Consider the following 22539-nt stretch of genomic DNA (forward strand, 5'->3'; position numbering starts at 1 on the left):
ATACTGGAGATTGGTGCACCTGCGTATGAACTTTATGCTGGAACTCCAGCACACAGAAAGTTCCAGCATAATATACTGGAGATTGGAGTACCTGTGTATGAACTTCCAGCATATTATGATGGTCCAGTATATTATGCTGGAAGTTTACAAGTAAAAAATTCGAACTCCAGTATATTATGCTGGAATATTTTTCGAATTTTGAACAGTGTTTTCGTTCAGATTTTTCTTTACATGAAAAGTGATTAAATTTTGATTATTTTTGAAACTGTGACTATTTTTCAATTATCACTTATAAATCTGACTATTTTTGAATTTCATCTGATCTTAAAAGAATTAGTCTTGATGGGGTAGATTTTAAATTTAGACTAGCGATATTACGTAGAAATGACACTAGCTAGTTGCTTGTAATACTCCTACTTAAAATATATTTAATTTTAATAATCATCCAAAATTTAGCCAGTTGACAAATTTCATACTAAACCTTTTGTTGTTGTTTCTTCTTCTTATTATTATTATTAATATTCAGATATCTCGGATCCTGAAATTGCACTATGACAAAGCCTAACTTCATACCCCAAAGTCTTAAGTTTTAAAAATCAAAGTTAAAATTCAAACTTTCGGATATGAAGTGGAGCTCTACCAAAGCTTAACTTTTTTCAAATTTCATAATTGAGGCTTCAATAGAACCAAATCAGACCCGTTGGTCTGAATTTGAAAACTTGAGACACTCGATTTTCTAACTTCAGACCATCAAGGTGATTTTGAACCGGCTAAACTTTGTGAAAAGTGGCTATTCTTTAAATAGATGTCTTAAAATCGGCTATTTGTGCATTTCGCCATGTTGATATAGAGAAAAAGTTCAATGCCTTTCGTAACAGTTGGTTTCTTTTGCAGTCTTTGATATGCTATAAGAAACTGAAGAGAAGACAATCAATAGGTGTGTTATAAACTCTCTGTTTCTTGTTCTTTATAACATACTTGCTGAGTTTCTGCGTGTTTATGTTTTTGTGTTGGAAATGGGGTGGAATTAATACGTGTAATTTGTGAGTTTGTAGGATGCAGGGAGTAAATCTTTTCCATATCTGTGTTTGAAGGGATAACTAAGAGAATCACCAGTTACAAGTTTGCCGTTGCTGTAAAGCCTGTTAGTATAATCGAATGCTAGGTGTTTGTTAAAATGTCTAAACGGGTGTTAGAACAAGAAACCATATTTTTTTGTTATTAGTTTTTTGTTGGTTCCATGATGAGCAAGTTATCACTTAAATTACCCTTTGTAGGAAATTGGACTGGCTATTTTTTTTTTCTTTTGATTACTGTGAAATCCTCGAGGGCCAGCTGGGTTAAAACTCATTGGATAATGGGTCCGTCCCTCTACTGTGCGTTTACCACTGAACCAAAACCGGGGGGCAAATTGGACTGGCTATTTCTAGAGACTGTAACTTGTGAATTGTAATACTCACTTTACTGGATACACCATCTACTCTTGGAAAACATTACTTCTAAAGTGTGGATTTCCAGGCAATTGTCTATTTGTGTTTAGAATTGTGATTAATCATTCTCTGATATTGTCGCCTTAATTGCTTTCGACTGCCAGGCCGAGTATGTTCTCCTGATCAGCTACATTTGCAAAGATGTGTGGACAAACCAATCGACTTACATTACAAGAATTTGCACGACGCTTGCAGTCAGTATATATTAGTATGATCAATCATTATCAGCTAAAGTGGTTAAAATAGTTTAGGATCGGAAAGTGGTTTAATCTACATTCTCTGCTCTGGTGGTTGTGCAGTAGAATGTACGCAATTGTAACATGTACTAGAGAATCTGCTAAAGCCATTAAGGGCTTTGAACCATTAGCCCCAGAAACCTCAGACAAATCAACATTTCAAAGGTAGCTTTGAAAATGATTTCTATGTTGATTTGAAAGGAAGGATCATGCATTGGAGAAATCTTAGGACTTGTTTCCTGAGATGAGGAATGGAAAAAAATGATCTGCCATTTTCACCATTCTAAATGATTCGAAAAGCAGTTAACGAAACTCACTCTGCCTTAACGCACTTCACACAAAAGTGCAGAACTCTCAACCACCTAAAAGAACTCCACTGCCAACTCCTCAAACTCTACCTCCCTGAAACTCCATCAGCCATTGCCCCACTTCTTTTATTTGTCGTCAATTCTGGGAATCCTTCTTTCTTCAATTATTCGCATATTGTGTTTCAAAATCTTGACTACCAAAGTACTTTTTTGTACAATACCATGATCAGAGGATACATGCAATCAGATTTGCCGATACCAGCAGTTCTATGCTACAAAGATATGCTTAGAGATAAGCTTATTGTAAATAATTATACTTTTCCGCCATTGATAAAGGCTTGTTCGATGATTTTAAACGAGTTTGGTCAACGTGGTTTTTCAGTGCATGCCCATTTACTGAAATTGGGATTACAACATGACCGGTTTATTGTTGCATCGTTGATTGAATTTTATTCCCTAAATCACGAGATGGACAGAGCACATATGTTGTTTGATGAAATTCCCAACAGAGATGTGGTTATGTGGACCACCATGATTGATGGATATGGGAAAATAGGGGAGGTGGGGAAAGCTAGATTGTTGTTTGAAGAAATGCCAGAGAGAAATGTGATTTCTTGGAGTGCAATGATGGCAGCATATTCACGGGCTAGTGATTTTAAGGAGGTGCTTTGCTTGTATCGGAGGATGGAAGAAGACGGTCTTATGCCGAACGAGTCTGTTCTTGTGAGTGTTCTCACGGCTTGTGCTCATCTAGGTGCACTAGCACAAGGTTTTTGGGTACATTCATTTGCTAAGCATTATAGTTACGAGTCAAACCCAATATTGGCTACTGCATTAGTTGACATGTACTCTAAATGTGGTAGAATGGAGTCGGCTTCATCAGTTTTTGAAGTGATGACTTATAAGGATATTGGAGCATGGAATGCCATCATATCAGGCTTTGCAATGAATGGAGATGCAGTGAAATCAGTTCAATTGTTCAATAGGATGATAGCAAGTGGGAATCGGCCAAATGAAACCACTTTTGTTTCTCTGCTCTCTGCTTGCACTCATGCAGAAATGGTCGACGTAGGTCTTTCACTGTTTTCAAGAATGGGCAGTGTTTATGGAGTTGAACCCAGGTTTGAACATCGCGCATGTGTGGTAGACCTGTTAGCAAGAGCTGGTAAGCTCGAGGATGCTGAGAAGTTCATAGAGGAGAACATGGGAGGGATAGAGAAAGGGGATGCTAATGTGTGGGGAGCTTTACTTGGTGCTTGTAGGGTGTATGGTAATGTTGAAGTAGGTGATAGGATATGGAGAAAGCTGTCTAACATGAAGGTAGCTGACCATGGTACTTGTGTACTTGCATACAATATATACAAGGAAGCTGATCGAGATATAGAAGCTAAGTGTGTTAGGAAATTGATCGAGGAGATGAGGATAAAGAAGCAGCCTGGATGTAGCGTCATAGAGGTAAATGGTATAGCTGAGAAATCCCTTGCAAGTGATCTATTACATCCTAAGTGACAACAAGTCTGTAACTTGCTTAGTCGTTGCCTAATATAATGTATCTTATTGATTGAATATGATACTAAACGGTCAGAATATAGACAACAGTAATGTGTTTCTCTTCGTTTGTTTTTCTTCTGAATCTAAGTTGCTCCATATTATGTAAATGACCTGTGGAAATTGGTAATCAGATTCAGAGTGGTTCTTATGCTAAGCTATGTGGTTCCTAAGATTGCTGCCAACCAGATTGATTAATTACTTGAACAACCTGTGCAGTCATTTGATCCATTGCTATCTTGCAGTTTTATGCTTTGTGGCCCATTATTACAATTTCAACAGTGTGTATCTGTGATGAAAGTGTTCATAGTAAATCGAGCATCACGTGGCTGATTTGTTTTCGATTCGCCCCCACCCCCTCGCCCCTTATCTTTCTTTTTGTCTTTTCTTGTTTTATTTTCGACTTGTGTCACCCATCTTTTGATGCTCTAGGTCTTTAAGCATGCGTTGCATGTGGGTTGTAATGAAAATACAGTCAAACTTTTCTATACCAGTATCGTTTATTTTGATATTTTTTGGCTTTTATAGTGAATGACTGTTATACACCTATAATAGTATTTGTCGTTTAAATTTTTTTGACTGTTATAAACAAAAATTATTCAAGAATCAATTATTTTTTAATGTATATATAAAAGATAGAAAATTATTCAAAAGATATGCATATTTAACTAATTAAATATTAAAGAAATTTAATACATTATTAATAAATTTATAATTAAATGTACAAAGATTTAAACTCTGAGGCACACATTTTAAAGCTACAAGAAGATTAAATTCTTTCAAAGTTGATGGAAGAACTCTATAATTGTAGCATGTTCCGTAGATTCCAGTCTCTTACTAGCAATATAACGTTTGAATTGGCGAAGGTTTGTGTCCAAATTTTCAGCAAAAAGGTATCTGATAGCTTTCCCTTGAAAGCAATCTAATAGCTTAACAGTTGATTTTTTTTTTTATCTTAGTTCAAGTAGTAGTAGGTTGAGGTCATTATCTTTAAACTTATTATTGGTATTCTTAGAGATTCTACATGACTGTTATAAATGAGTAATTTTACAAAGAGCGTACCACTATAAAGATAGATGTTGCTTTACATGTAAAAAGTTATTATAAAGAGGTAAACATAACATAAAAAATCGGATCGAGAAAAAATTTACCTTTTATAGTGAATGATTGTTATAGATGTTGTTATAGAGAGGTTTGACAGTATAATAAAACTGTCAGACCTTTCTATAACAACATCCCTATATAACAACAATTCGCTATAAAAGCCAAGTTTTCTTCAGAACCGATTTTTAAGTTATATTTTACCTCTATATAACAATCTTTTACCTATAACAACAACAACCATATTTATAGATGAACACTCTTTGTAAAACTACCCTTCTATAATAACCATATAGAATCTGTAAAATTACTAATAATAATTCTAAAACATGCACACAATCTTTTCCATTAAATAAAGTTTATACCTTGCATAAGATATAAGATTTGAAGATTTGCATATGATATCTTTTTCATTGGACAAGTTTCAAAAAATAATTAGATAGAAAATTTAACTATTAAGCTCTTAGATTGTCTTCAAGGAAAAACTATTGGATACCTTTTTGCTGAAAATTTGGACACGAATGTTCGCCAATTCAAGCGTTATATGGCTAGTAAGAGAGTCAAATCTACGAAACAAGCTACAATTACAAAGTTCTTCCATCAATCTTGAAAAATTTATTTTTTAGGTAGCTTTAAAATGTCTGCCTTAGAGTTTAAATCTTTATAATTTTAGTTATGAATTTATTAGTAATGTATTAGCTTTCTTCAATATTTAACCGGTGAACTATGCATATCTTGTGAGAATTTAAATTTGAATAATTTTCTTATCTATAGCAGCCAAAAAATATTTAAATGTCAAATACAATTATAGGTGTATAATAACCATTTACTATAAAAGCCAAAAAATATCGGAACAAACGAGGCTGTTATGTTGACTGTATATGTTTATGAACCGTGGCCAAGTATGGTAAGTTTAAATTTGACATAAAGTGTACAGTTTAAATTGCAAAGTAAATCATGGTATGTACTTGTTTTTTGCCCCTTCCTTATTATCAAATTGATTATTCCATCTGTGTGAAATTATGGGGCACACTTTCCCTTTTGGTTTATCTCGAAAGAATGACACTTTATATATATAAAAACAATTTAATTTTAAAATACTCATTTTATCCTTGATGAAATAATTTATACTCATATAAATATTTATGATTTGTTTTAGACCATAAATTTAATAAAAAAACAAAATTTTTCTTTGTCTCTTAAATTTCGTGCCCAATCAAAACAAGACCACATAAAATGAGAAAGAGGAAGTACTATTCTTATAGTCAACATAAGCCTTATGGCTGCTTAATTTGTTCTTACTCTAAACATTTAGGAGTTTGTATTAATGAAAAACATAGATTTTTAAATCAATTTTTTTTTATGTAATTGATTCCATAACTATTTCAACTTGAACTTAGAATTCAAAGTCGAAAAAATAGTGTGAGGGGCATTTCAAGTGAAATAATAAGTGAAATTCATGTCCAACCCCAACTAACTTTTCTCAATTCAGTTTCTATTGGGAAAAAACTGTGCAATATTTTATTTTCCTTTCTTATATCTTGGTATATTTGGTATAGAAAGATATTCCTTGTAAAAGAGTACTATAACCGTAGTTTTCCATGTAAAGAATTATATCTAATTTAGGATTGCTCTGTATCTTCTTTTATATATATCCTTCCTTATTAATGAAAGAGGAGATTTGAAATCTCAATATTTCTTGTAGTTTTTTTTCATGGTACCAGAGCCATGGCTCCTAAAGAAGAAGAAGCCACTAGTTCTAACAAGAAAATTACGAGACCCTATATACTGAATTCGAATGATAACCCGGGTAATATTATTACCCAAGTTCAATTTAGAGAGGAAAACTACGATGAATGAGCGCGAGCCGTTCGGACTGCTCTTAGGGCCAAGAAGAAATATGGGTTCATTGATGGAACTATTAAACAACCAGAAGAAGCTTTCACCGCTATTGAAGATTGGTGGACTGTCAATTCAATGTTGGTTTCCTGGATTTTCAACACTATCGAACCCAAGCTTCGTTCGACCATATCTCATATGGAGAGTGTGAAAGACTTCTGGGAGGATATTAAACATCGACTCTCTGTTGGCAATGGTGCAACAATTGAAATCAGAACTTGCAAATTGCACGCAAGGTGGGCAGAACATAGTTGCATATTATGGTCGACTCAAGATGATTCGGGATGAACTGACCAACTATGATCTGATTCCAATTTATAGATGTGATGGATGTAAATGCAATCTCACTGCAGAACTGGAAACAAAATAGGAAGAAGAAAAGATTCATCAATTTTTGATGGGTCTAGATGATGAAGGGTATGGAACAATGCGTTCCAATATACTAAGTAATATGGGTTCATTGATGGAACTGTTAAACAACCAGAAGAAGATTTCGCCGATATTGAAGATTAGAGGACTGTCAATTCAATGTTGGTTTCCTGGATTTTCAACACTATCGAACCCAAGATTCGTTCGACCATATCTCATATGGAGAGTGTGAAAGACTTGTGGGAGGATATTAAACATCGACTCTCTGTTGGCAATGGTGCAAGAGTGCAACAATTGAAATCAGAACTTGCAAATTGCACGCAAGGTGGGCAGAACATAGTTGCATATTATGGTCGACTCAAGATGATTTGGGATGAACTGACCAACTATGATCTGATTCCAATTTATAGATGCGGTAGATGTAAATGCAATCTCACTTCAGAAATGGAAACAAAACGGGAAGAAGAAAAGGTTCATCAATTTTTGATGGGTCTAGATGATGAAGGGTATGGAACAATGCGTTCCAATATACTAAGTATAGAACTGTTGCCGAATCTGAACCGAGTCTACTCGAGGATTGTTCAGCAAGAACGTGTGATGTCGATGACTCGATCTAAGGAAGAAAAAGGGATTCTCATGAGCTTTGCAATGCAAATTGGTGCTCGAAGTTCAGGGGGAATGGAAGGGATAAAAACGTAATTTGTTCGTACTGCAAGCGAGAAGGGCATGATGCTGAGTCTTGTTTCCAACTGATAGGATATCCAGAGTGGTGGACCAACAAACCTCGCCCCAATCCACCTGGACGTGGTGCAAGTCGCAAGCGTGGGACTGGTGAAAGTCGTGACAAGGGAGCAAATGCACATGCCAATGTTGTCCAAGCACCTAGAAGTGAAGGAGAACATGGATCCATGACTGATGTTGATAGAAAAGATTTTAATGGCCTTAGTGATGAGCAATGGAACAAGTTGATAGGAATGTTGAGCACACACAAAAGTGACGGTAATGAGAGGATGTCGGGTAAGAAAAAAATTCTCTCTTGGATTATTGACAGTGGCGCTTCTCACCATATGACTGGAACATATGCTAGCCTAGAAAAAGTTCGTGATATAGAACCGTGGTCTGTCAGTTTGCCCAATGGTGAAAACACGTTGGCGGTCAAAGAAGGAATTGTGACTCTTGGAGGGAATTTAAAGTTGCAACACGTCCTTTTTGTACTTAATTTGAATTGCAACTTAATTTCTGTATCAAAACTTCTACATGATTCGAAGTTGGTGGCTCATTTTACTCACAAAATTTGTATTTTACAGGACCTAAATTTGAGGAGGCTGATTGCAGCGGCTGAACAACTTGAGGGGCTTTACTGGCTCAAAGGAGTGGCACCGGCTCATGCTTGCAAGACAACAGTTGTTGCATCCTTTGAACTATGGCATATGAGGTTGGGGAATCCTTCTTCGAAGGTGGTAGAATTAATTTCTGGTGTTGGTAGTTTTGATAGGAATATTAGTAAGGCTTGTGATATTTGTTTTAAAGCGAAACAGACCAGAGAAGTGTTCTTTTCTAGTGACAATAAAGCCGCGAAATGTTTTGATTTGATACATTCTGATTTGTGGGGACCTTATAGAGTTCCAGCCTCTTGTGGTACAATTTAATTTTTAATAATAGTTGATGATTTCTCTCGTACTGTTTGGATATATTTGCTGAATGACAAAAGTATGACTGCTTCTGTTCTTAGAAAATTTATAGTGATGATTTAAAGGCAATTTGAGAAAAATATAAAAATTATTAGAAGTGACAATGGGAGTGAATTTGTGTATGAAAAATTATTTTGAAGAACATGGAGTTTTTCATCAGCCTTCTTGTGTCAATACACCCCAATAGAATGGTTGAGTTGAAAGAAAGCATCGCCATATTCTTAATGTGGCAAGAGCATACGATTTCAAGCAAAATTACCCATTGAGTTTTGGGGTGAGTGTGTACTTTCAATTGGTTACTTAATTAACAGAACCCCCTCTATGATTTTAGATGGTAAAACTCCTTATGAGGTTCTTTTTGGACATCCTCCCTCTTATAATCATATAAAGACCTTTGGATGCCTCTGTTATGCACATCATTTAAATCAGAATAAAGATAAATTTACAAGTAGAAGTAGAAAATGTGTGTTTGTGGGATACCCATTCGAAAAGAAAGGATGGAGATTGTATGATTTGGAGAGAGAGATGAATATTTTGTTTCTAGGGATGTGGTTTTTGTTGAAACCAAATTTTCATATGACAAGAAGACCATTAAAGATATGGAGTCGACAGAAAATAAATCTTTAAACTGGAGTTTTGATGCTAATGAGGAACATGGGAATCATAGGGTAGAGGTCAGAGGAGAAGAACAGCAAGTGATTGCTGATAATGCAGAGAATGGAGAAAACAACACTGATGATATAGTTAGGGGCGACGATGCAGATGTGCAACTTGGTAAAGGACAAAGGAAAAAGCAACCTTCAGTTCGTTTGCAGGATTATGTAACTCATACTGTCCAAGCAAGCCCCTCAACGAGTTCATTGTCCCAATTAAATTCCTCAGGTATTCCTTACTCTATAACACATTTTGTGAGTTATAATAAATTCTCCTTGCAACATCCCTCTTTCTTTGCTAGTGTAACTGCATGACATGAACCAAGTGCATATGCAGAGGCAATGAAAAATGAATGTTGGAGAGAGGCTATGAGGAAGGAAATACAAGCTCTAGAAGAGAATAGTACATGGATAGTAGAAGACTTGCCTCCTAGAAAGAAAGCGATAGGAAGCAAATGGGTCTACAAGATTAAATATAACTCGGATGGAAGTGTAGAGCGGTGTAAAACTCGTTTAGTGATACTTGGAAATAATCAAGTTGAAGGAATTGATTATCATGAAACATTTTCTCCCACGACAAAGATGACTACGGTTCGTACTTTCCTTGCAGTTGCAACTGCAAAAAGATGGGGTCTTCATCAGATGGATGTACAAAATGCATTCCTCCACGGAGACTTAGACGAAGAGGTATACATGAAAATGCCTCCTGGATTCGTTTCTCCAACACCAGGGAAGGTGTGTCGTCTTCGAAAATTATTATATGGATTGCGACAAGCAGCTCGATGTTGGTTTGCTAAACTAGCTGCTTCGTTAAAAGGGGTATGGACTCAAACAATCTTGTTCAAATTACTCTTTATCCACATTTCGAGATGGTCCAGTTCAATTAAATATTCTCATCTATGTGAATGATCTCATTATTTCTGGTAGTGATGAGACAGAAGTACAAAAATTCAAAGATTATTTGAATAGATGTTTTCATATGAAGGACCTGGGGAGATTGGAATACTTTTTTGGTATTGAAGTGGCACGCAATCCAGATGGTATTTTCTTGTGTCAACGTAAGTATATTTTGGATATTATATCTGAGGCTGGTCTGCTTGCGGCTAAACCAACCAATACTCCTCTTGAACAAAATCACAAGCTAGTTCTAGCTACAGGAGATGACATTGAAGATCCATGTCAGTTTCGATGACTGGTTGGACGACTTATTTACTTGACAATTACTCGACCTGAATTGTCATATTGCGTGCATATTCTAGCTCAATTTATGCAGCATCCGAAGAAAGAGCATTTAGATGCAGTAATGAGGGTTGTGCGTTATCTGAAGCGTACTCCTGGTCAAGGTATTCTGCTTAGAGCCAATTGTGATTTGAGATTGTATGCTTATTGTGACTCAGATTGGGCTGGTTGTCCATTGACTCGACGTTCCTTGAGCGGATATTTTGTTCTCTTGAGAAATTCACCTATTTCTTGGAAAACGAAGAAGCAACACACAATGTCTCGTTCATCTGCCGAAGCTGAATACTGCTCTATGACCACTACGGCCTGGCTGAAGGGACTGTTGGCTTCAGTTGGTGTTAGTCATTCTGATCCTATACGTTTGCATTGTGACAACCAGTCAGCTTTGCACATTGTTGCTAATCCCGTTTATCATGAAAGAACGAAGCACATTGAAGTGGATTGTCATTTCATTCGCGATGAGATTCAAAATGGAAATATTCAGACTGTCTTTGTGAAATCCTCCATGCAACCTGCTAATGTTTTTACAAAGGCTTTGGGAAAGGATATCAATTTGATTTCCTACTCTCCAAGTTGCGCATTTTCGATCCTCATGCTTCAACTTGAGGGGGGGGGGGGGGTATGGGAAAATACTGTGCAATATTTTATTTTCCTTTCTTATTTCTTGTTATATTTGGTATAGAAAGATATTCCTTGTAAAAGAGTCCTGTAGTTTTTCATGTAAAGAATTGTATCTAATTTAGGATTGCTCTGTATCTACTTGTATAGATATATCTTTCCTTGTGAATGAAAGAGGAAACTTGAAATCCCAATATTTCTTGTAGTTTTTTCAGTTTCAAATTCTTGTTTTGCAACTTTGACCAAATATTGCACAAACGCAGTTTAAGAATCAGTATTTAGTTTAAACAGTAACATCTAGGTGTGTTTATTTGCGCCAAAGACAAGTGTTGCAACCAATCTTTATATTTTCTTGCCCTTTGGGATGTCATTAAATTTTTTGATATTCGGCCTATCCCTATTTACTAAATTCGATGCGTATGTGCTTTTAACCATTAAGCTGCACCCTTCAACTTCCAACATTGAATAAATAAGTATGCTTTTCCAGCCAAATGCCAAGTTTGTTCCAAATTGTAGTAGTTTAATAGGCGTTTGGATAATATTATAATAATTGGTTAAAGTTGAGATAAAAATTAAAGTACTATATAAAATTGAAGATAAGAGGAGCAAAATTTTGTGGAAAAGAAAGTACTAACAAATTAAGTCATAATGATTAGTAAGAAAGGAAGTCAACCAACCAATACTCGCCTAAATACGGTTATGTTGCCTCATTAATATATATCCGAGCTAGCTTGTCCATAAAGTTATAAGTCATATTGATAGGTTAGAGGAAAACTGAGATTGGTCAGCCAATCAATAATCACCCAAATAGCATTATGTTGCCTTGAAATCTTTGACACTCGTGGGAACTTGGAACCTCCGCCAATAAATAGAACAATTGCTGCATATTTACCTTCCTACAATTAACTTAGCATTCTTTATTTTGATGTAAATATTTTATAAACCAATAATAACTTATTAAATAGCTTTATCAGTTTATTGTTCTTAAGGATTTATTTTTCCTTTTTAAGATAATGCCACTCTGGTTGAGGCTAGAGTTAATTAAGCGCGCAGATAGTTACATGTTTATTGATCTCATAAACTCTAGCCTATGATATTACTGCACATATTATTACTTTGTAGCAATAGGTACGAATTAAATGCAAATTAAATGTCTTAGTATTGTTTAACTATATAAATATAGTTTAACTCAAAGACAATACAATCACATATTGTTTAACTATATAAATATAGTTTAACTCAAAGACAATACAATCACATCTTGTACCACCAAGAGAATTTATGCATCACATTTTCCGAATCCATAAAAAACAAACTTTAAGTACGTACTAGTTGAAGACATGTAGGAGCATTTGGGTGCATGGTGTGTATATGAAGACATGTAGGAGTATTTGGGATCACAATCCACCTGCGGATTGTAGCTGGTATTGGAAGAAGATAAATGGATTAAAACATAGCATGGCTCAATGGTACAATGGTAATACATATACCTTGACTGGAAATGGTGTTTACTCTGTTTCAAGCAGCTACAATGCAATGCTTGGCCATATGTCAAGAAGCTGGGAAATGAATTTGGTATGAAGTGGAGTTCTGTTTGGTGATTGTTGTTGGGTGAAATCCATGAGAGGAGCATTGGCAAGGTGGTCAGACATCAATATACCGGACATGGCAATACCTGAAACTTTGCAGTGGATATTGGAAGCAATTTAGAAAGGAAGTAGCATGTGCAATAGTATACCATACTTGGCAAGCTAGGAACCGGAAAATTTTCAGACAAATTAACTTGAACATAGAATTTTGTATTGGTCAAATCAAGAAAGAGCTCTTATGTGTAGGATTCAATTCCAGTATAAAGAGCTTCTTCAATAATTCCAATTCCCGAAAAGTCTAGAAGTACTCTTCCTCTGGTGGACCCAGACTCTCCCTTATTAGGCTTCTGAGTTCATACCAGATTCATGCCTATCTACACTAATAATTCATGAATCAATTCCAACCTCTGAGTTAACAAGGACAAGTATGGATGGATTTTGTTATGGAGTTAAAAGAGAGACACAAGCATCCTGCTCACAGAAAGACTAAGAATGCATGCAGAGTCCAGAAGAGCAAGGCAGTGTCCATTGTTGATACAAAGATTGTGTAATTAGTTTGTAGTGCAGGTTTATTTTTGTAGTGGTTTATTCAGATATATCAGAGGTCGTGATGTACTGAGATGATGCTTAAGCACAAGAAGTACAAGTAAAAGTACGTACTTAAGTACAAGTAGCGACAAATGCAAAAATAAATTAAAAACAAACTTTAAAGACTTAAGCACAAGAAGCAAATTCTCAATTAATTGCAAGAACACCTAACAATAGGTAGTGGGTACGCAGACCTTACCCTTAATTGATGAAGATAAAGAGATTGTTTCCGATAGATTCTCGTTCGAAAAAAGATGAAAAAAAAGAGAAACAAAAAAGAAAAATCATCTGAATTAATTGCAACAATGATTAAAAAGATAACTAAAAGAGAAAACATCAATCTTACAAAAAGTTCATTCAACATAATTCAAAGTAGCAAATTCTTAATCCAAAATAACCTAAACTAGAACGACGTAACACTAATTCTCAACGATCAAATGGACCATTTGGATCGAGTTGTTTGCACAAAGTCAAGTAGGTTAAATAAAGAACACGATCCTTTGCACCTGTGCGATGATTCTTAGTATGTTCACAGAAATACTTAAGATCGTCAAGAGTACAACATCCAAGCATTTTCCCAAGTAGCAAAAACAACCAATTTATGGAACTTTTCTCCTCTGAGATTATTGGTTTCACACTGTTTTCTTGTTTACAAAATTGACAAGTTGGAAGCAAAGGATTCATCCAAATATCAGGGGCACGATCATGCATGGCTGCTTTGTTTTCAGCAATATAAGTTCCAATTTCTACGAATTTTTCTCTCAGATCAAACTCCATTTGATATTTTCTCTCACACCTCTTGCATTGAACGTCGCCGCTTATGGTGAAGAGTTGCTTGGACAACAAGTAATCTAACGTGTGGATTGTGGCTCGGCGGTTTGTTGCCCAAGGAAATGGGGGTTGGATAGTGTCACTTTTTCCGTCTTTCGCTGCTTTTGAAGGGTTACGTCGTTTGCGCATTGGCTGCAGTGGAGCGGCTACTGTTGGGGTTGACGACGCTAAAACTGTAACGGGTGGGAGGTAGAAAGAGCCTGATGGTAGAGGCAATGATGGTGGTGGGAGATTTGGTTGATATTTTGGAGGAGATTGTTTTCGAGGTCTATTAGTAGGAGGAAAGGACAATGAAAGTGTGAGCAAATCATTATCTTCGTCTTCTTCTCCTTCTTCTCCAACTCTTAGAATATTTTCGGTAGAGAATTTACTAAAATTACTAGCATTATTTTGATCATGCAAGTTGTTGTTCTTTCTTTTTCTGTTGATTTCTTGCTGATCATTTTGGTTGTTCATTGTAATTTGAAATAGACACTAAAATGATTCAATTAGTGACGCCTAGGGCTGTTAGAAGCAAAAGAAGAAACTAAAAAGATACAAAGAAGAGAATAAAAAGGAGAGTTTTGGGGAGGGAGTTTTAGAGATATACATGCATATAATTATATAGAGATAACGTTGACGTTTAGAATTTCAATTAGGTTAGAATTCTTTCAAATTCAAAAGAAGATAGACATGCATGTGATTACCTGAAATTAATTACTAGATGTACACAAATCTTACTTTTCGCAACTTTACGAGGTTTAATGGTAAAAATAAATTTACCACGTTTGTAGGACATAAATTTAGTAAATTCCCCCTATTTTTCTTGTTCCCCTTTTGTCTAGTATATTAGTATATTATTGAAAACTATTTAGCAAAATTCCTGTGTTTTTTTGGCTATATTTGGTCAATTATTCCGCAAAAGTGTATGTAAACTTTGCAAAAAAGGAGCAAAAAATATGTTATTTTAGTACTCATCCTTGAGAGTTAGCTTATTATGAGGATAAAGAAACAAAAAAGCAAAAAAAAAAAAAAAACCAAAAAAACCTTTCAATTATTCAAGAAGTGCAATGTTCCTATTTTTACAACGCGAAAGCCATTAGGTGTAATTTTTAAATTTTGTTTCCTTTGCAACCAAGAAATGCTTCTCCCTTCTCACTAAAATATTTTCTCAATTCTCTTCGTCTTTTTTGAAAAAAAAAAAATACCAACTGCTCATTTTCACTATAGGAGATAACGGCTTTTAAGACGACTATTTCCGTCGCCACCAAAAGGCTATATCGCCAGTTGGAGTGGCGGACTTTCTTAAATTAACTTGTGGCGTAATTGTTTAATCTTTGCGGCGAACTTATAACTTGTTTGGCCGCTTCTAAAAGTGCTTTTCTCAAAAGTATTTTAAAAAAAAATATTTTTGGTGAGAATCAGTTTGTGTTTGATTAATTAATTCGAAAATCACTTTTGAGGAGTAATTAGTGTTTGACCAAGCTTTTGAAAACTGCTCCTAAGTGTATTTTTCTCAAAAGTGCTTCTCAAAAAAGTATTTTTGGAGAGAAGTTATTTTTTTCTTCTTCTCAAAAACTGCTTCTGGTTCTCCTCAAAAACACTTTTTTTTCATCTAAAAGCTTGGCCAAACATCTCAATTTTTGGCCAAAAACACTTTTGACCAAAAAAGCACTTTTAGCCCCAAAAAACGTTTGGCCAAACAGGCTATTAATCGCCTCAAAATCTAATTCGCTTTATTATTAGCTTTTGTGGCGACTAAACTAGCCATAAAAGGTAAACACATGCCATCACAAAATAGATTTAAGAATATGGTCGCCACTTCCATCGGTGATATATACTTTTGGTGGCGACTAAAATGGTCGCGACAGAATCTCATCACCAAAAATCTTATTTTCTATAGTGTTTATTCAACTTTAAAAAATGAGTACAATTTCATAGTGTGATCAAGGAGAAAAGGAGAAGAGCACACATCTATAGAATCAAAAATAATCAAGGAGTATGGATTGAGGGTAATGAAGCTATCGCAAATGCTGCTATTGATCACTTCAACAAACTTGTTTACCTACACTTACAGTGACAACAACCTGTCCATTCTTGATTTTATTGAGCCAATAGTTACAGATGAAGACAACCATCTCCTGAACTAGATCCCTGATGAAGAGGAGATAAAAAATACAGTATTCTCTATAGACCCCAACAGCTCTGTAGGCCCAGATGGTTTCAATGGTCACTTTAACCAAGCATCCTGGGACATTATAAAAAGGGAGGTTTGCAAGTTTGTTCAAAATTTCTTTAATGGTTATAATCTCACCATATACTACACCCATATTAATCTGGTCCTTATCCCTAAAGTCCCCGACCCTCATCTTTGTCACAATTAAGACCCATTAGTCTCTGTAATGTGTCAAACAAGATCATCTCAAAAATTATCAGTGCTAGGATAGCTAATATTCTTCCTAAATTAATCTCTGATAATCAATCTGACTTTGTTAAAGGTAGACTAATCACTGAAAATATTCTTCTTGCCTAGGAACTTGTTCATGGAATCAAGAAGAATAATTAGGGAGGCAACATTGTCATTAAGCTTGACATGTCAAAAGCTTACGACAAGCTCTCTTGGAGTTTCCTTATGGCTGTGCTAAGGAAAATGAATTTCTCTGAAGCTATCATTGATACCATACATAGATTGATTTATGAGAATTGGTATTCCATATTAATTAATGGAACAAGACATGACTTCTTCAAGCCAACAAGAGGATTGAAGCAGGGGAACCCTCTTTCCCCATCTCTTTTTATTCTAGCCGCTGAGGCTTTATCCAGGGCCCTTAATAGACTCAATGGGAACAACCAATTTATTGGTTTCTCTATGAATCCCAAAGGACCAAAGATAAACCACCTAAGTTATGCTGATGATCTAATTCTTTTCTCTTCTGGTGACAGGAGATCCGTGAAGTTGCTAATGGAGACTCTAGATGACTACCAGGATGCATCTGGCCAAGAGATCAACAAGGAAAAAAATTTCTTCCTGAAGTATAACTATAGAGTTAACAGAGATAATAAAAGAGCCATTAGAAGAATCCGAAAATGGACAGGATTTAAGCATATGCAATTCCCATTCACATATCTTGGATGCCCTATCTATATAGGCAGAAAGAAGATTTGCTACTTCTCTGATCTAGCTACAAAAGTGCTAAACAAACCTGGCGGCTGGCAAGGGAAGCTCCTATCATTTGGTGGTAAAGCAATTATTATCAAACACATACTTCAGTCTCAAACTCTATATCTGCTTGCAGCTATGGTTCCTCCCAAGACCATTATCAAGCAGATTGAAATGTACTTGTCAAATTTCTTCTGGGGTGAAAAAGCAGGCAAGAAGAGCTATCACTAGTGCTCCTGGGATAATATGAGCTATCCTACCGATGAGGGAGGAATTGGTTTTAAAAAGCTACAAGATATATGCAACTCGTTTGCAGCAAAAAAATGGTGGAAACTCATGGTGAAAGATAATTTGTGGACAAAATTTCTCCGAGCTAAATAGTGCCAAAGATCTAACCCCATCTCAAAAAGATTGGACCCCAAAGACTCTAACCCTCGGAGGAGCCTAATGGAGACCAGAGACAAGGTTGAGCCTAAAATTCTCCGGAAGATCAACAAGGGCAATATCTTGTTTTGGTGGGATAAGTGGATTCCCCAGGGTAACATTAAAACATACGCCAACCTTCCTTCGAAACCAGGAAACATCAACGTTAGAGAGTTTTTCACCAACCATGGCTGGAACATTGAGCTTCTCCAGGACACTGTGCCACAGAGAGTTTTAGATGAGATTATGCAAATCAAGATTGGCCGTAATCAAATTCAAGACCAAGCCATCTGGACCCCCAACCCTCAAGGATCCTTTACATGCTCCTCTGCCTATCAACTTCTAAGGAAAAGAAGAGAGAGCTCACCTCAACTAGCCAAAATCTGGAATAAGCATCTACCTTTTAAAATCTCCTTTGCAACATGGAGACTCTTAAAAGGCAGGTTACCACTGGATGACACTGTTCTAAAATTTGGTACTAACATTATCTCTAGATGTTGTTGTTGCAGGGTACCAGAAGAAGAAACTATGGACCATGTTTTTGCAAATAGCAATACAGCAAAGAAGGTATGGAACACTATGTCCACTCCACTGGGATTCCAGACCACGGGAAGGAACACTCTATGCATCCTAGATCAATGGTGGAGCAGACAACCAAAAAATAATGTCCATAAGTTTCTACTGCATATTACCCCAACTATAATATGCTGGGAGATATGGAAGGCCAAATGTGGTAAGAAATATGATAAGAAGACTATTTATGTTTTTAAAATATGTCAACAGGTTCTTTTTCAGGTTAAAGTTTCCATGGGCCAGAAATACAGTCAAATGAATTGGGACTGGACATGGAATATAGTGTGCAACGTAGTGGAAGACTACAAAACAAGATTGAAGAGTGTTATGGTTCTATGGGAACCTCCAGATAGCAATCAGTGAAAAATTAACACAGACGACAGCTTCATCGCAAACTTAGGCAAAGCAGGCACTGGTGGTGTTGTTAGGAAAAGAAATGGTCACTTTACGTTTGATCAAAATTTTTAGTATTTATCCCTAAAATATTCCTTTTCAAAACAAAACTCCTACATCGATACTCATTGCCTCACGTGTTTTTTCAACCTAAACCCCACGTCTCTTCAAGCCTGCAATTCTCGTTGACTATTTGAGGTAAGCAAATTCTCTGTTCCTTTGCATATTTGTATCTATGTGATTTTGTATTAATCTTTGAACTGTACGTAATAAACGAGGGCATATCAAATTTTTGGTGTATTGATTTCAAAGTGTTGTGGTGATGAAGATAATGTTTCTCTTCGAATATATTATCCTATTCAGGTTTTTTTTTTTTACTGAGAAACTTTTGTCAATTTATTAATTATTATAATTTATGATTATATGCTTATCATAAAATAAATTATATTTATCATAAAAATTATCTTATTTAATTACAGTTGTATTTAAAATAAAATAATAAATAGAATATTTTGTATTTGAATCGATCTGGAATCTAAAATTTTGAAGAAATTACGCCCTTATAAGTATAAACAGTTCTAAGGTTATTCAAGTCATTTTAACAGAAAAAGAGCTTATCAGCATTTTTTTATCAAATACTGCAGCAGTTTATTATCAATTTTAGCACTTGTATCCAAACACGTAACTCCTTATTTATTAAATTAATTTCAGCACTTAAAAATGCTTTTCAGTAGCTAATGCTTATCCGCTACTTCAAATCAGCCAATCCAAACGGGCTCATAATTGTTCTTAGATTCAAGAAAGCTAATTTAATTTTCTTTAGCAGATTATAAGATAGTTAAGATCCACGTACAGCGCAAACTGCAATTGTCCAGGACAATTTGTCCTTTTTGTGAAAAAGCAATTTTCTAGTCTCAAGTTTAAGACGGTACAATTGTCTCTCTTCACTTATTCTTTTAACACAAAGACGGACCAGGATTTGAGCACGATCGGGGCACCATTATATACTAATTACTAGCGATACAATTTGGTATAGAACTCTTTGAAAACTTATTGATTATGATGGCTTATCATCCAAGTATAAACAAAATGAAGTTCTAAACAAAGAGAAAGCACCGGAGAGAGACTTTTTCTCAAAATGAGTGCTACCGGAAGGGAAGGTGTTTGGTTTAAGCATGTTTCAAACCTTAAAGTTTCTAGTTTTTTCTTAAATAAATAAGGGTCAGTGATCAAAAGGTATTCAAACTTCAAAAATTATCAAAAACTTACTAAAGAAATCAAGATTAAGGGTGTGTTATTAATCAAAGAACTGAAGAAAAATCTGTAACTCTAGTTGTCATTACCGAGTCCGAGTTGACAAATCTATGCAACTTTGTCAAAGTAATTATTGAAGAGGGTTGTGACAGAAAGATTTGTATTTTTCTATTGTGTAGCGATTGATGGGAGAAACAGTGTATTCATTTATTTTTATTCAGCTCTAAAAAGATCAGTCATTTCGCCGGCTACAGTGACCTCGCCGGTGAAGGAGGCTTTCTTAGTTTTCTTTTATATGTTTTATAAAAATATTAGTTCCATTATTTCTTATCTAACTTTTTGTAAATCTTATATATCAAAATTTCCGTATTCAACTTTGCTTTCCAGAAAAACCAGAATCTTATAAAAGTTGTGGATTCAAAATAAAAGCTGTGAAATTCGTAAACGGCCTCTAGCTAAAACCTCGTAAGCTGTGGATTCGAAATTCCAAAAATCAGATCTGAAACCGTTTGGATTCGAAATTGTTTCTGCTGTGGATTCGAAATAATTTCTGCTGCATTCGAAAGCTGTGGATTCGAAATAATTTCTGCTGCATCGCTTGGATTTTCATTGTTTGATTAGCCTAGCGGCGGTGGCGGTGACGGCTAAGACAGTTTTCCGGCGAACCTGGGGCAAAGCGGTCGGAAACTTCCAAAATAAAGTTGTTGTGGACAATACCTTTCTCGGCATTCGGGGTGACTTCAGGTTCTATTGTTCTTGCTTTGAATTTACTATTCTGCTCGCGAGAGTTGGTACCTCCCGTTTTCCAGTTTTTCTTTGTTGTGTGAGTTAAATTGCTAGCATCTTACCTCGTACTAGTTTATTTACTGTATTAGTGTGCCTGTTGTTGCAACTTGTATTCTTCTGGTTTGGTCTGTTGCCTTGTGTGATAGTGATTCCCCTTACTCTGCCGTAGGTATAGTGGCTGTGGTCTGGGATGGTCGACTGAAGTCATGTCCTTGGGGGGAACGGGCGGGGGGGTGGGACGGGAGGTAGGGTAGGGTTTAGGGGGTAGGGCGGGTGGCAAGGGAGGTAAAGGGAAAAAGGGTGTCTGTAGGTTGAGAATTGGGTTATGGAACGTAGGTACACTGACGGGTAAATCTATAGAGTTGGTAAAAATCCTAAAGAAGAGGATGGTCAATATAACGTGTGTCCAGGAGACAAGGTGGGTAGGGTCGAGGGCGAGGGACGTGGAAGGGTATAAACTTTGGTACTCAGGAGTCCAGAAAGGTAAGAATGGAATGAGCATCTTGGTGGATAGGGAACTTAGAGAGTCTGTAGTTGAGGTTAGACGAGTGAATGATAGATTGATGATTATTAAGTTGGTAGTTGGAGAGTGCATCCTAAACATCGTTAGCGCCTACGCGCCGCATGTGGGCCTAGATGAGGAGGTTAAACGACGCTTCTGGGAAGGGTTAGATGAGATTGTGCGCCAGGTTCCGCCTATGATGGCCTTCTCTGCACCAGTACATTTCTTAACTAACAACTACTCTGAAGTGCAAGCGGCTCTGTTTGGTATTCTTTGGTATTGCGACCATAACTGTCAAGATCTAAGCTTGGAACTAGATTCTCTTCTGGTTGTCAACATGATTTTAGGGACATACAATACCCCATGGAGACTTAAAGAAGACGTTACTCTAATACAACAAAAGGTGCAACAACATAGTATCAAGATCATGCATTGATACAGAGAAGGGAATGAAGTGGACGACGCTTTGTCCAAACACGCTACTACACTCAGTGAGCAGGTTATTTTCCTTAAGGAAAATGACCTACCTACTGAGGCCAAAAGAGCCATTACTATGGATAGATTGCAGGTACCAAATTTCAGAATTAGGCCAAGAAAACACTCAGGATGGATCTTTAAGCCACCTTAAATGATAAAGGAAGAGCTACTGCTGAGCTGAACTCACATCCCATCATAGTAGCTCTCTTATACTTGTAAAGGCCTAGCCATTTACGTTTCTGTTGGCAGTGCTCCAATGGGAGGTTTTGGTTTAAATGTCCCCCTCCTTTGTACTATTTTGCTAATGAATAAACAGGGTAGGGGTCAATGCCAAACCCCCCGACACCACAGGAGATGAAAACCTTGGTGGATGATTTAAATTAAAAAAAAGTGATTTGAGGGGATTATATATTAATACAAACTCCCTAATATAGCATGAAGGAGAGATAGCCTATCCAGATACATGGAAATGAAGTAAATGCTATTGGTACAAATTACAAAACATAGGCTTCAAGCCTTTGTGCAGATGAAAAAGAAACCTATACTAGAGGGAAAAGGGAGGCACGTTCTGCCCAGTTACTAGTCCTAGGGCCAAAAGGTAAACTCTTATGAAAAAATAAGGCAACCAGTACTGTCTCCGACCACACCACCACCACCACAAATTCCATCTTTATATAGTTACTTGTCTTCGCTAGCTGTGAATTCTTTTGCCATTTTTGATACGATTGTAATCCTGTTCTATTGATGCTTTTGTTATCATGTTCTCCAATACGAACAATAGGAGCTACAGTTGGCAGTTAGTTTCCAGTTGGACTTTAAGTTATAAATGTTT

The 22539-nt window shown here is 36.1% G+C and overlaps 4 protein-coding genes across 5 annotated transcripts; 3 read left to right on the forward strand and 1 right to left on the reverse strand.

The window, feature by feature from the left end:
• The first annotated feature begins 531 nt into the window (after nucleotides 1–531).
• Nucleotides 532–3739, forward strand: LOC104084482 (pentatricopeptide repeat-containing protein At5g66520-like). Of its 2 annotated transcripts, XM_009588354.4 has the most exons (3): nucleotides 536–755; nucleotides 895–937; nucleotides 1595–3739. In XM_009588354.4, the coding sequence occupies exon 3, from the start codon at nucleotides 2014–2016 to the stop codon at nucleotides 3541–3543; it is 1530 nt and encodes a 509-aa protein (XP_009586649.1). In that variant the 5' UTR covers nucleotides 536–755; nucleotides 895–937; nucleotides 1595–2013; the 3' UTR covers nucleotides 3544–3739. The 2 variants fall into 2 exon arrangements, 1 of the variants encoding a protein (XP_009586649.1); XR_011411129.1 differs by lacking the exon at nucleotides 1595–3739 and adding an exon at nucleotides 1056–1588 and having other exon boundaries at nucleotides 532–937.
• Nucleotides 3740–7170: 3431 nt separating this feature from the next.
• Nucleotides 7171–7650, forward strand: LOC138898441 (uncharacterized). The gene has a single exon (XM_070184508.1). The coding sequence runs from the start codon at nucleotides 7171–7173 to the stop codon at nucleotides 7648–7650; it is 480 nt and encodes a 159-aa protein (XP_070040609.1).
• Nucleotides 7651–13665: 6015 nt separating this feature from the next.
• On the reverse strand, nucleotides 13666–14696 carry LOC104084484 (uncharacterized). Its single transcript, XM_009588357.4, has one exon. It carries the CDS (start codon nucleotides 14614–14616, stop codon nucleotides 13756–13758), a length of 861 nt encoding a protein of 286 aa, XP_009586652.1. The 5' UTR covers nucleotides 14617–14696; the 3' UTR covers nucleotides 13666–13755.
• A 3050-nt stretch (nucleotides 14697–17746) lies between these two features.
• LOC138898442 (uncharacterized) lies at nucleotides 17747–18658 on the forward strand. Its single transcript, XM_070184509.1, has 3 exons — nucleotides 17747–18165; nucleotides 18232–18289; nucleotides 18506–18658. The coding sequence occupies exons 1-3, from the start codon at nucleotides 17747–17749 to the stop codon at nucleotides 18656–18658; spliced, it is 630 nt and encodes a 209-aa protein (XP_070040610.1).
• The last annotated feature ends 3881 nt before the right edge of the window (nucleotides 18659–22539 follow it).

The sequence above is a fragment of the Nicotiana tomentosiformis genome, chromosome 9 (assembly GCF_000390325.3).
Source record: "Nicotiana tomentosiformis chromosome 9, ASM39032v3, whole genome shotgun sequence".
Classification (NCBI taxonomy): domain Eukaryota; kingdom Viridiplantae; phylum Streptophyta; class Magnoliopsida; order Solanales; family Solanaceae; genus Nicotiana; species Nicotiana tomentosiformis.